Raw genomic sequence first — 13,852 nt, 5'->3', positions numbered from 1 at the left:
TCTAACAGTTTAGTAATGACCGGTGACTTTGATAATATTTATCAAAAACAAAGAGTATTTATTGCTTTCGTTCAACAGTAAGTCCCACAAATCTATCAGACCAAGTATTTCAGTTTTGCAGCTAGGAGGCATAACCAGACCTGTCAGTTGCTGCTAACAGGGAACTGCTCTGCAATTATGGCCACTTTCACAGCCAGAATAATTCAAATCTTCCCTAAATTGTGGGTTGTCACACATTCAGAGGAAAAAACCACAAGCTCTTCCTTCTGCAGAGGATGGTAAATTCTAGCTAGCAGGCCAAAGACTTAATCTGGCAGTTTCTATCTCCATCCAGAAACTTCTCATCTGCCTGCTCAACTAGTGCTGTTGGTATTTTTTTAACATGAAGAAATGCATTTTTAACTAAGTAGTGACAATTTGCTGAATTTTCTTTATGTTAAAGTCTACAGCTCTATTACAATGGATTTTCACAACAATGTGTCTTGACAGTATGAAACCACAACATTCTTTAAGCAGACATTCAAATACAATGCATTTATAGAATAATGGAAGGGATATTATAAGTACTAGGACATAGGAAAGACTCCTTCCATAAAAACGAAGTACTCTTCTTGCTTAACAGATTGAACCTCTCTGCAAGTAAAAATTATGTGAAGATGGCTGGCTGCCTCACCACAAGAGCTGTGCCTGCACTTTTCTAAGCATGCTATTCACTGCTCATAAGGACCTGGTTTTGATACTTTTCTGGAGTGAACTGAAACATAAGTGTTCTTACTTCAGTAATAATGACAGTCATCTATCTAAACTAGACATAAACCACAAGATTATTAAATGCAAACTCCCAAATTTTCCTGATAAAATTCTCTTTTTAGACACAGCTACTGAGCAGTCTGCTCAAATGGATAAAAATCACATTAGCTTAAAAAGGGGCTCAGTCTGGACAATGACAATGCATGATGTTCTAACTTTGTGAAAATAAAGTTAATACCTTAAGGCAGCACTCAGCATTGGGAACCAAATTAAACCCTCCATGTTTATCATAGGAAAGTACTGAAACACAGTTTGGTAGCAATCTTGTACGTGCTCTGAGTGAAACCTCTCTGGGAAGAAGATTACTTCCACTGTTTTAGTATGACATTATACTGAAGATCTTAGATCAGCCAGTAAACTAAGATCTATTTGTTGACTTCTCTCACTCAGGTCCAGGGTAAAGACAGCTTTATAAAAAAAATCATTTGAAACCTATGCAGATGGGAGTAATAGTCTTGCTATTCCAGATCTCCTCCTACAGATACATCCAGTACTACATTTATCATGCCTATGGGGTATATCTCTTTTTCATACCACTGTATCTGCCTGCAATTGGAAAAACCTGCATATATGTATTGGAAGACTCTGAAAAGCCTTTCAGGGTGCTGTTCATCTCGTCGTATCTCAGGTCCTGATAGAGCTCACAGAAGATTCCCCAAGTCCACTGAACTGGCAATAAAAGAAACATGTTATTTTCAGACTAAGAAGCCACACTGCTGATCCTGATTTCTCATCAGCAAACCCCTGACAAAAGTGAACTGTAGGATAAGACTGTTTACATTGCCAAGAGCAGTGCCTACATTATTTTAAAAACATTGGATACACTTAGTACTATATCCAGCTGTGGTAGCAGAGAACAAATAAATGGGACTAGATTTGTTAGTGTGTGACAGAAGGAGATAAGGAGAAAGTATCTGAAGTTAGCAGATAAATTAGGACTGAGATACAAGTCTGTCTCCAGCTGAATAATTTTGTTTCTGTACTACCACTTGTTTGCTGTTATAATTAGTTTCTCATCTAAGCTGGCCCTATGCAGGAGGGTTGGACCAGATAACCTTCAGTGGTTCCTCCCAACCTAAATTATTCTACTGCTCTATCAAATTATCCTAGTACCTTTCAGAGATGCAAGTTAATGCCTGGCAGCCTTCACTCTCACCTTTGGCCCATGACTGTTCATCTGATGCTGGAAAACAGCTTGGGGAACACAGCTGGGATAAGGCAGGGTGGTGGGAGGAGAAGAGAACCCACGAAGGAAAGAGAAGCTCTGCATCTGTAAAACTTCACAGTTATCTGAGTTTGGTAAAAAATGATCTCAGCTTTTCTGATAAGACCCTAGCTCAGCTTGTTTTCGGTCTCTGAATTTAGAAATATGAAGAGGATTAGTTGCCATGCTTTCATGTGTGAAAAGAACAAATGATTTTATTCAAGTCATAGGCTAGGGATTGCTGACTGCTAATCAGACAAAACTGTCCTGATATGTTTGCAGAGCAACATCTGCATAATGCTCTGTGGCTTTATTTTATAAAGGCCTTTTCGCTCTTCACTTCAGAATGTGAAATCAATCAGGGGTTTGAGCTCAAGTCAGCAATTATCAGAGGCAACAAAGGGCGAATACTGACCCTGGGTTTGGTTTGGCAACAGCAGGCAGAAAAGTGATTCACAGCTTTCAGTTTGTCAAGCATCTGGCAGTAGCCAGTACTACGATGATTTAATTCATGACCCTCAACAGCTTCATATTTTCACAAGTTTCCCTTTGCATCATTAGGACAGTTGAGAATTGGTTTATCCAAAACATTCAAAAAACCCCATATGCTGCATGTATAACTCTTAACCAAACTTTCCCTACTCCTCCTGGCTTGGGGAAGCTTTTAGGTTCCACTTTCTTCTTCCCTCTCACTCTCTCTCTTTTTTTTTTAAGTATAAACTTGCATAATTGTTTACCCAAGCCAAACAGCTCTCTCAAAGGGAAGGGTATGCAGGGCGTACAAAATATTTTATTTTTATTCCTTTCTCCTCTCTCCAGAGTCTTCATGGCCAAATACAGCAGTTACATAATCCATCTTTTACACACAGCTGCTATCTGCATATTGACACAACCTCCTTATTTTTTTTTTCTAGCTCAAAGTACCTATTTCCTTATCTCCCAGAAAAGCTATTTTTACATCCAGTAATGATATCTAATTAAAAGACAACTGATGCAAACCAAGAAGCCTTCTCAGTTTGTCTAACAAAGATGAGACAAGTGAGTGGAACAGGCTGAGAGACCACGCACTCCACACTTGTGCAGGCTATCCTCCTCACAACACTCCACAGCCATCTGCTGAGCAGAGAAAACAAGGACACAAAGGCTGACAAGCAGCAGCCTGGGACAGCCACCTGGTCTTTCCTCAGTGTCCAAGAGGAACTACAAAGCCATTAAGTTCCTTTATACTCCTCCAGCTTGCACAGTGATAGGTACCTACCTACAGCTTGTTTAGAGTAACTGCAGCTCTCCATGAAGTTTTGCAATTTTCTATCTTTTTGTTTCTTTGGGATATATTACATTTGGATTATTCTGATTTGGAATGCTGGCCACTTTTTCCTGTGGGAAAACCTACGTCTGTACAGGGAAGGGAGAGGGCAAGAGAGCATGACAAGGACAAGAACATTTATGTATGATACCTTTTATGAACACCTGTCCTGCTATACTCTATAAAGGTGCTAAAAAGAAACAGTATATGTTTTATCACTTATTTCAGGACTTTTCCTAAAACTCATGTGAAGGAGATAGAAGAGTTCACATTTAGACTCAGAAAATATTAAGATTTCTAGAGAAGCAGAACTTTTCTTCCCTGTATTTCCTCGGTTGCTCTCTTTAGGAAGGCTACTCACATAGCCAAGTAGAAGTGTTTCTCCCCAACCCCCACAGAAGTCTTATTATTGTAGAACTAGAAGCAAGAGTGGAAGGAAGTTGGGTCCGAAGTCCTCTTTCTGCACTCTACCTTACTGGCAATATCTGTGCTCTGCCTGATGTACTTCACCTACATGAAAGCAGAGAGAAAGGTGGGAAGGAGCACATGAACTTCACAGAGCAGTGAGTCAGCTGATATAAACAAGAATGATTCAAGCACAAACATATACCTGATATTCAGGTTTCTGACTCTGCTCCCCACATCTGTTTTGGAGGCCCTCCTTTTCAGTTGCACCTATCTCCATTTTCCTGGACCTGGAAGCCCTGAAAAGCCTGAACTGAGTGGGAATGTTGCTCTCTGTTCAATAAAGCACGGACCAGATGAAACATCGGCTGAGAAGAGCAGTGGGGAGGACATACACCACACAAATACATCCTTTTCCTGTTTCTCATTGTCTACATGAGCTCCATAAAGCTGGCAAGACATCAATCACTGTCCATCTTGGAAGAGAAAAAGTTAGGGAGAGACAGTTCCTGAAAATCAGTTGTAGTTGTGCAGTATTTGAAAGTTGACAGAGTCAAAATAATCATCCAAAATATTGAAATAATGTTGAAAGGTTCTTTAAAACAGCTTTCGACACAACGTGAGCAGAAATTTCCTGTCTCCAGCAAGTGATAGATCTGGTTCTGGTTCTGCCTCAAGCCACTTAGTGACTAAAGTATTTATGATAAAATATCTGTGAACCACATCACAGAACTGTACAAAATATCCCCAACTTAGCAACACTGATTTGGTTGAATGCAAGTATTTCTGAATCTGTCTTGGTACTGGCATCTCTTCTATTCCCTTTTATATCAAATCTCTGCCTAACGGTCTGAAATTATATGACCAGCTACAATATTGCTTGCCCACGCCTTATGTCTAGAAACCAGAGGACCTGGCCTACCCCACTTCTGTCACAACGGTTCTTACCTGCATCTGGGACCCAATAACAGTATTATTGCAGGCCAACTCTGTTTTGTTGATTGTGTCTAGCATAGCAGTTTTGCCCACATATTCTTTATTAGAGTTTAGATGACGCTCCAACAAGTTCTGTACATCAGCACTGTACTGGTTAGTAAAGGCTTCTTCGTACTGATCTGTCCACAGCCTTATCCGATTCTCCCACCCTTCTGCTGTGTTTTCATCCAAGGCATGAGCTTCAGAAGGTGAATTCTGCACCAAACAGCAAAGAATGAATGGCTAGCACACAATGCGGGGGGGGGGGGGGGGGGGGGGATCTATCCATAGTGCTCTGAGCATATGAATATGCCACAGAAAAAGGCAAATCTATTCCAACCTAAGAAAATGTCAGTTATGAGGATACCTTATTCAGAACCTTGTACAGAACATTGTACAACAGTGCCACTTAGGAATCTACGGAGAACTCTGTACCTCTTGAAAGTTGGTACTTGTCACTGCTACATACTAGAAAATTAAGCTAATATATGGCCAGAAGTAGCTTTTAAAGTTGCTCTGTGAAAAATAATTACGCAGATTAAAAAAGCAAAGGAACAGAACATACAAAGGCAAATGAATCTCATGTAGGCTTGTCCCACAGTCAACCCACTCATGTCCAACATAATACTAGATGACGCTGACTGCATCTCAGTCTTTGCAGTGACTGATCCAAAAATACTTCTGAACCTTCTAGCTAAATGGTCATCAGGGTCTCAAGAAACAGAATGTAGAGCATAAGCTAATAACCAGAGGGTTAAAACCGCAAGTCCTAAGCAGTGTAAAGAAGAGAGGGTAAATCAGGTAATCTGTTTATACCATCTTGTAAGGTAGGGGAAGAAAGAAGCTGCTAGGAAAAAAAAAAAAAAAAAAAAAAAAAAAAGCAAAGCTTCATTCTTTACAATAGTTGAAGTAATTCAACAAATAATATTCCAGAACTCAGTAACTTATCTGGCTTCATAAGGGACTAAGACATACACGATACTGAGGTATTAGTGACAAGGACCACTGAAGAACAATCATTATTTTCATCATATATATTGAACGTATTAAGAGTTTTCATACATCTTTACCCTCTCAAAGCACTTGTGTACTATGGAGGTAGGTACAGACAGACAAAACCACAATTGTCCTGTTTCCTCTGAGCCACCTGCTAGAAACCACAGTCAGTTACAGTACTGGGGTCAGATGGAACTGAGTGAACTTTAAGGCACCTCTTGTGTTTCTAGGAACATGTTTAGTTCAAAGTGCAAGTCTACTTTTGTTTTGTCAAATAAACTCAGATAGCCACACCCACCAGTATTGCAGAAAGTCAGAGATACATGTATCGTCCCATCCACTTCTAGTAAGAGGATGTGGAGAGAAACAAGGCAACACTGCTAGACACTCCCAACATTAAACTTGTGTACTACTCTGATGTCCAAGGTTAAAATAGTTTTGATGCAATCAAATGATAACTGACCTCACAGAAGAGTGGACACCACCAGTTCTACATCCCTAACATCAAACACCCCACTCCAGAGTGTCATGAGTCAGTCATATCTCTTGGAACTAGATGACATTCCCTTACAGAAACCTATCTGAAGCAAAAACAAGGTTCAAGGAGCAGTAACTGTGACACCCTTTTGAATAAGACTGCTTGTGGTGCAAGGTAAAGTTTGAGATTATTTTGAGGCTGGTCCCACAATCAGAAATTCCCCAGGCAAGAGGTACACAAACACAGGGCAAAAATCCCACCACCATCACAGAGGGTTCTCAAGTCTACTCACCTTCATCCTTAAAGATTTTCGTGAGCCCTCTCGAAATGCCTGTCCCCCAAACAAGGAGAGAAAGAGAGAAAAAACAAAGTATTACATATTTCCCCAGAATCAGCATCCCAGAACCACACTAGATCTTTACTCCAACAGACCCAACAGTTAACAAAAGATGGCAAGAATTACAGGAGGACATACACTAGAAGCAATGGACTTGAACAAAAAGACTGCAATGCAAATCCAGTGGAAACTGCTGAAAAGCTTGACTGCCAGGACTTCTGAACTAAAAAGGCCTGTCTCATACTTAGTAAAAATCTCAAAATCAAACCCAAAACTGTCCCCACTAACCCCACTTGCTTTGACAGAATAAAGGGCCAGTGACAGAATCAAGCTGGTTCACAAGAAAAAACCTGAAGACCTCACACGGCTCCTGCTCCCAGTCGTTTATTTAATCATTGCCTATCCAGAACTTCAAGGGAAACCTAACCTGGGGAAAATAATGGTAAAGCTAGCAGATGATGGGAAAGAACCAGCTGCTCACACACTTGCATTCCAATATAAGCGATCCAGAATTATTTCAGTACCCAAACCCTCACAAACAAGACAGTAAAAGTAGTCATCCCTCAGCAAATGTTCATCACTACCTACATAGTTTTCCACACAGGCACTACCTCTATCCCTGAAGAACAGTGCCAAGAAGCTCTGCAGCCCAGATTCCTTAACACAGCCTGCTAAGGAATGCCATGCTCCCTTCATTTTTCATTCCATTCACAGGCTGCTCCTTTGCCACAAACAGACTCCAAAAGCTATTTCCCCAAATCCTACTAGAGCAGAAGGGAAAATATGTAATTGAATCCAAGCTCTGAGCATGAATAGACAGTGTTAGGAAATCAGGGTGGAGTCCCGGTAAGGTGGTTTTTAAACCAACAGCCACATACTCTAGCAGGTCACAAATACAAGGCATTACATTATTACATCAGAAAAAGCAATTCCTGACAGGACAAAAGTTTCTTGTCTACTGCCAGCTTGTCAACCTGCTCCCTACAATACTCCACACAGCAGTAGTGACTGCAGCAACCTTGTCTCACTTCACATACCTTGATCTTTTTGGCCTTTGGAGCAGTGCGAGCCTTTTCTGTACTCCTCTTCCTCTTCTTAGGTTTGCTTCTACGGACACGGTTGACAGTCAGTGTGATGCTTGTAGGGGTGTGCTGCGTAGCTGTGTACAGCACTGTAGAGGGAGATAGTTCTTCATCCCAGCTCTCAGTTGCACTGCTGTCCCCTCCTGTAGAGAGGAGCGCTTTATTAGCAACACTTTCATTCATCCCAGAGAGAACAGCTTACCCTTATGTCCATTTTCATCAAGACTTTCTCTGAAAAAACTATACCCTATACCACCTCAGTTTTCCCACCCAAACTGTGAACAGGTCTCCCGAACTTCCGATATCTCCCAGAATGGCACTGATGAACATTTCCCCTTTCTGTTCACAAGACAATCCGAGTTTCCCAAGAGCTAACTGAGATGAGGTGGAAGCAGAGGAGAAAATCCCAGTGGTTGGGAGGCAAAGAACATTAGCAGTTAGATGATTAGAGCAGCCAAAAGACAAAGGTCTTGTAGAAAGAAAGCAAAAGTCACTGTTATCAGAATTACAACCTCAAGCTCACCTGACACGTTGTCCTGCTTCCGGCGGCGGAGTCTGATCACCTTCCCCCTGCTCATTCCTCTGCCAAAGGAGAATGCACAATTGAGGCTGGTTTGTAGGAGTAAAGTCACTTGAAATTCAACAGGATGTCACAAGATGCGTGCCCTCAGTGGGGCCCAGGATGATAAGAACATCGATTTAACATCCTCATCTCCACTCCTGGTGCCACCAACACTTGTCAGGCTGACAACGCAAAGGAGGAGGGTCAATACTGGGTAAAGCACTGGAAAGAACGCTCCAGTTAGCAAAAGGAAGTCCGTCCCACAGCCCAAATGTGACACGGCTCGGTATGAGAAGTCAACACAAGGAGCAGTCCAGATCTGCACTGCACCAAAGCTTACCTGCACTTTTCACACTTGAGGAGGAAACCATCTTGGGAGACACTGCAGTGGCACCAGGTGGGAATTGATTCTCCTTCTGAGGAGCTCTCACTGTCCCCAGAGTTCTCCTCATCAGGCGAGTGCAGGCCGTTCAGTTCTGCACGAGGTATAATGGTCTGGACAGGAGGAGAAGCTGGCGGCGTTGGAGGAGGAGGGGCTCCATAATTATGATCCTGAAAATGAGTATTTGCAATACTACTTTTAACGTGAAGATATGATGCCTAGAAACTGAAGTCCCAAATCCACAGTTCCCAGGTTATTATTTAACAACTGGTGTAAAACAGTAGTCTGAATTCCTCAATCTACCAGGAAGATAAAGCAATAGCTCTGAAAGATGTCAATGGTTTTCTTCTGCACCAGTGAATTAAATTCAAAACCTATGAAAACAGCTAGGCTATTTTGACATTAGCTGTTGTGTTGCTAATAATCCGAGATGACATCAGTGGTCAAACACTGGAACTGGTTGCCCAGAGACGTTGGTGAGCTTCCGTCCGTTGAGATATTCAAAACCCAATTGGACACAGTCCTGGGCAACATGCTCAAGCAGAGTCAGCTTGAGCAGAGGGGGTTGGATTACGTGTTCTCAAGAGGCCCCTTCCAACCTCAATGATTCTGTGATGTCCCCTTCATCCCATAGTTTCAAGCCATGCTCCCACTCTTCCTGACTGTTTCTTATTTTTCATAGTTATAAGTTACTAATATAAAAATTCACGCATTTGAAACAAGTATAGATAATGCACAATAAACCAAGTGGGGATAAAATTACCATGAGGAAAATATTATATATTCATATATATTCACACTTCATTCATATACTTCATTCAGTTAAAAATCTACCACCTAGAACACTAATAAAGCTTGCTATAGAGCATGCAAGACTTCACAAACAGTAAACACAAATGCAAAATGTATGGCAGAACTCAGCCGTAACTCAGTGTTCCCTAATAAATAAGCCAAAATTCCTAAGGCTTAACAGACAAAGAACTATGGAACGAGGAGAAAAGAGTAAAGTAGACAGTAAAGAGCTGTTTCACTGCAGAGAGAGTACTCACTGCGTAAGGCAGCCCGCGATAGCTGTGTTTCTGGGTGGCCCCATAGCCGTGGCTGGAGTACACATTCTTCTCACTGACAGCTGGACTAGCTTCCACAGACTCTGGGCTGCAGAAAGGGCCAGAAGTAAAACCCATCAATACAACATCATATTTTTAGTGCCAATATTTCACTGCTCTTTTCTGTTCAACATATAAGCTCAAAATGAAGAAACTTCATGAAATCGAGGCATTATTATGCGCTTCAGCAGGCATCATGTGTACAGAAGTTGTACAGGATGAACCTGCTTTCAGAGGGAAGGAACTGAGTAAGGGCCACCCTGGATAACTCATTAAACTGAGTCTCAATCTGGGAAGCTAAAAAGATAATTAGCATGTAAGAAGCTCAGCTTCCTTATAGTTGAGGAAGTTGGGTCTAGATCAGCATTCACATCTGAACTCAGCCAGGCTAATCTCAAAGCCACTGAGTAGTACCTGCCATGTTATCACTGCAACAGCTTATTTAAAATAGCAGCTAAGCAGCTTTCCTGCACCTGTGCTGTTTCTCTCTCAGACACTAACTGTTAGCTAAGTCAAACAGCCTGTGATAAAGTCTGCATGAAACCTGAAGCTGTCCTGAGAGCAACTACCAGGAGTTGAAGATTCCTGTTACAAAGAGGCAACAAAATTCATGACCTGGACAGACAGTGGCCACAGACAAATCAGATCCGCCCTATGTTTTCTATACAGCGACATGGTGTGCAACATGCTGAACAGGAAATTTGCTGCCGAGGTACAATGCACTCTTCTACCACATGGTGGTGAAAAAAAGCAGCTAAAAATGAAAGGTATATCCTTAGCAGAAAGCTGCAGAAACCCTACTTTGGAGAAAGGACAGCTGCAATTCAGTGCAGGGAATATTAGATAATGAGTCTACAGACAGAATACCGGTAAGGAAACACACTGTCTGTTACAACATCCAAGTCAGCTAACCTCTGTACAGATCAGAAGTAGGGCCCATAACAGAATACAGCAGAATATTACTGAATCATGTTTGCAGGTGAAATCTTAAAAATCATAGCAGAGAGCTGAGCAAGCAGGAAAGAAAAATACAGGAAAGGAAAACTTTACCTTGGACCTCTGCAGCTCTGGTGAGATCTCACAGGGTTCTCAGTGGGTCCTACATTGCCAACGTGAATCAGGCAGCACTCAAGCAACAATGGCCAGTGGCCACGCGTGGGGCAGTCAGTGTTTAGGCACCACCCAAGAACACTAACTCTTGTGCCCTTTGGACTTCCTATTAGCTCTTGAAATCTCTGCTGCACTGAAGTTTGCCCCACCCTGACACTAAACCCAATATACTCTCCAACACACTAACCTTCTGAGCTTCTGCTTTATTCTGGAGTAAGGTGGATCTGTCTTTGCAACATAAAAGGAGCAATAATTTATTGTACAAAGAACTGCAGAAAGTAGACCACCTTAAACCTATGCAAACTGCACTTCTGTAGCTCAGGATTTAGGAGCACAACATGACAAATCCAGTTGGTTTTCAATGTAACTACAGCCAGCTAAATTGTCAAAAGCAGGATATAGGTGGCAATACCTCTTAGAGGATATACTTCTTAATAAAAGACACCATGTAGAGATTGCCACATAATCCAGCCTTGCTGGATCTTTGCAACAGTCCTTTAGGACTTCTATACTGGTACAGAGTTAAATCCATTCATGTTTAATTTTATTTTCAGAAACAGTATCCGAAGGAAGAGAGCCTAAACAGCCCAAGCAGCAGATCCGTCCTGTGTCCAAGTCACCCGCATTCCTAACTAGTCAGCCTGGAATACCAGCAACGCTGCCGCAAGCATTAGTAATAAAACTTCAAGATTGTTGGTGCAACGGTGTCCAGGGGCAACAATGCTGGGGCCCATGCTTCCTCAGCAGCAGCCTGCCAAGGAGCTTCAACAACTTCCAATATGCAGTCAAACAGCAAAACTACTCTGCAGCCTTCACGTCACCCTCAAATGAACACAAATGCCCTTCAGCCTTTTCACCTCTCCTCTGTGTCAGAGGTCAGGAGAAGATGCTAAAGCTTAGCTTGCAAAAGCCAGCTCATTTTCCTTTTACCTTCCCACTGCATTCGTGATGGACCTCTTTGAAATCAATCCCTTGTAAGAGACAAGAAGCTCAGGTACGCCAGACTTCATGCATCAAATTAGTAGAGTTTCAAAGGAGAAGTGGTGAATAGCCTTAACTTTGAACAGACTCACGAAGCATGCTTCAGCAGTAACAGTGCATTGATGCAAAGCCTGGAGTATAAAGTTCTGGCATTCCAAATTTTTAGAAAACACACAGAGAAACCAATTCAGAGATCTTCAAAAGCCTTTTTTCAAAGCACTCCAGCCTAGCCTCAAGTTGGACCTACACATTTCTTACAACCAGGGAAAAAGAAAATGCTTTGCAGAAGGTTTACGGTCAGTCTTTTTGATATTTAAATGTTACAAGGGATATGAGTAGATATATCTGGCTCTCCTCTCTACCATGCTCACCTCTGAAAGCAAAGTGCCTAGTACATGAGTAAACTATTTAGCACTCTTTCTCCTGTCATAAACAGTTTAAAATTCCTGCATGTTGAGTCTTTAATGTACTGGTGTGGGAGAAGCATGGTGACAAGCAACACTGAATGTTAAATCTTGGAAAGAAATTGGTTGTATACCCACTGCAGATGAGTGACTTACTAGTTTCCGACTCTCCGTTTTAAAACAACATGTAAAAATATGGGTTTTAGGACGGAATGAAGCATCATGAAGAATGCCTAGAATGGGGCCCGTGCCAAGACAGACAAAAAAGAGCATTAGCAGTCTTACAGAGTACGACTGTGTAGTCAAACTCTGTACATAGTCAAATCAGGGCAAGATGGAAGGGAAAAACAATGATTCATACTGTAGCACACTGCTCTAAGAGCTCAAAATTAATAGAGTCTGGAGGAATATCTGTTCCACAATGATAAATCTGACACACAGGTATTTGCACAGTAGGTACCTTTAAATAATGCATGGGGTAATCTATCTCCAAAATGCCCTTTGTAATTTTTTGTAAAGAGATGCTACAGTCCATATTTCAAAGAAGGATGAAGGAAAGCAGGAGGTGGAAGCACACAGAAATAACTTGAGCCCTCCCTCTCGCCCCCGATAAAAACATAGTACTCATCTGAGCTGACATCATTCTAAGAAGGGTTTTAAGAAAAGATCACAATGCAATATTATCTGGATTTGAAATGTTCCTGACTCCTGCAGAATCAGAGTCTTTTAAAAGAAATGGTAAGTCCCCTCCAACAGGCCTCAGATAGGACTGCGGTGAGAGCCCTGCACAGGGTCCTATAGTGGGGACTCTGAATGATTGCCCACTAAGGTGTGCTTCTGGGAACCTGCTCAGGGGAAGAAACAAAATAAAGGTGTCTACACAGGCTGATGCTGTCTCACATTTCTAGCCAAGCTCCAAAGGGGTCCGGAAACCAGTCATATAAGACTGGTACTGAGTCTGAGCTAGTAGGCTCTACTGAGAGGGAGGCCCAGCACACCGATCCTTCATATAACACTGCTTTTGGAAAAGGAGCTGGCTTGTACCTTGCCAACATCAATCATAGGTACAGCAAATGCACAACTGCCTGCACATGAGTATAGACTTACTAGCCAAGCTGATGTAAAACTCATGGTTGAATGCCTCACTGTTGGAATTCTCCTCTTCCCCATCTCCTGTGTCAAACTTACCAATTTCCGTAACACTGCATCTGTTAAACACTCAGAGCCTGTCTCTGCATTCATCTCACACATCCAGCAGACCAGCACCCCCTTTTTCCCAAGTGGAGAAAGCACCAGCACCAATCCTGCAGCCCCACTCCAGGGCAGCTCTCTGAGAACCCTCCCCTCCTCCTCCATGGGGTAACACTCACTCCGATCCTGCAGCCATGTCGGAGTAGGACGTATCTGGTGTGGTGACTCCCAGAGGGATTGCAATGCTCATGACGCCCGTCGGGGATCACGGAGTCCAGAGGGCAGCGACTGGCCGCTCCGAGGGCGGAGAGGAGCCGCAGAGCCTCGGCCAACACGTCACGGACATGGGGAAACCTACCAGGGTAGAAACAAAGCATTGCATCTCCGTTACAGAATGAGGTGTCCCTGCATACCCCTAAAGAAGACTTTCACAGCAAGAAAAAAAAAGCAGAAATAGATTTGTATCAGTGACATGCCACATCACTTTTACTTCATTTTCATGTGCAGGGCCAGGGAAGAGGTA

At 42.4% G+C, this 13,852-nt stretch overlaps 1 protein-coding gene across 3 annotated transcripts in view; it reads right to left on the bottom strand.

Moving 5' to 3' along the window:
• SETD5 (SET domain containing 5) overlaps positions 1 to 13,852 on the bottom strand; it is a 69,099-nt gene that overhangs the window by 28,789 nt on the left and 26,458 nt on the right. For all 3 annotated transcript variants that reach the window (XR_006165980.1, XM_042799702.1, XM_042799703.1), the window contains exons 2-8: positions 13,509 to 13,683; positions 9,587 to 9,692; positions 8,496 to 8,707; positions 8,117 to 8,175; positions 7,549 to 7,736; positions 6,467 to 6,505; positions 4,674 to 4,916 (exon numbers count right to left, since the gene is read on the bottom strand). Coding sequence is in view for 2 of the 3 variants with exons in the window: in XM_042799702.1 (XP_042655636.1) it covers positions 4,674 to 4,916; positions 6,467 to 6,505; positions 7,549 to 7,736; positions 8,117 to 8,175; positions 8,496 to 8,707; positions 9,587 to 9,692; positions 13,509 to 13,579 (918 nt within the window). In the remaining variant the exon portion in view is untranslated. The remainder of the gene's footprint in view (positions 1 to 4,673; positions 4,917 to 6,466; positions 6,506 to 7,548; positions 7,737 to 8,116; positions 8,176 to 8,495; positions 8,708 to 9,586; positions 9,693 to 13,508; positions 13,684 to 13,852) is intronic.

The sequence above is a fragment of the Tyto alba genome, unplaced genomic scaffold (assembly GCF_018691265.1).
Source record: "Tyto alba isolate M040663 unplaced genomic scaffold, T.alba_DEE_v4.0 Super-Scaffold_3, whole genome shotgun sequence".
Taxonomy (NCBI): domain Eukaryota; kingdom Metazoa; phylum Chordata; class Aves; order Strigiformes; family Tytonidae; genus Tyto; species Tyto alba.
Note: the sequence above shows the minus strand (reverse complement) of the source record. Positions and strands in the feature narration are given on the sequence as shown.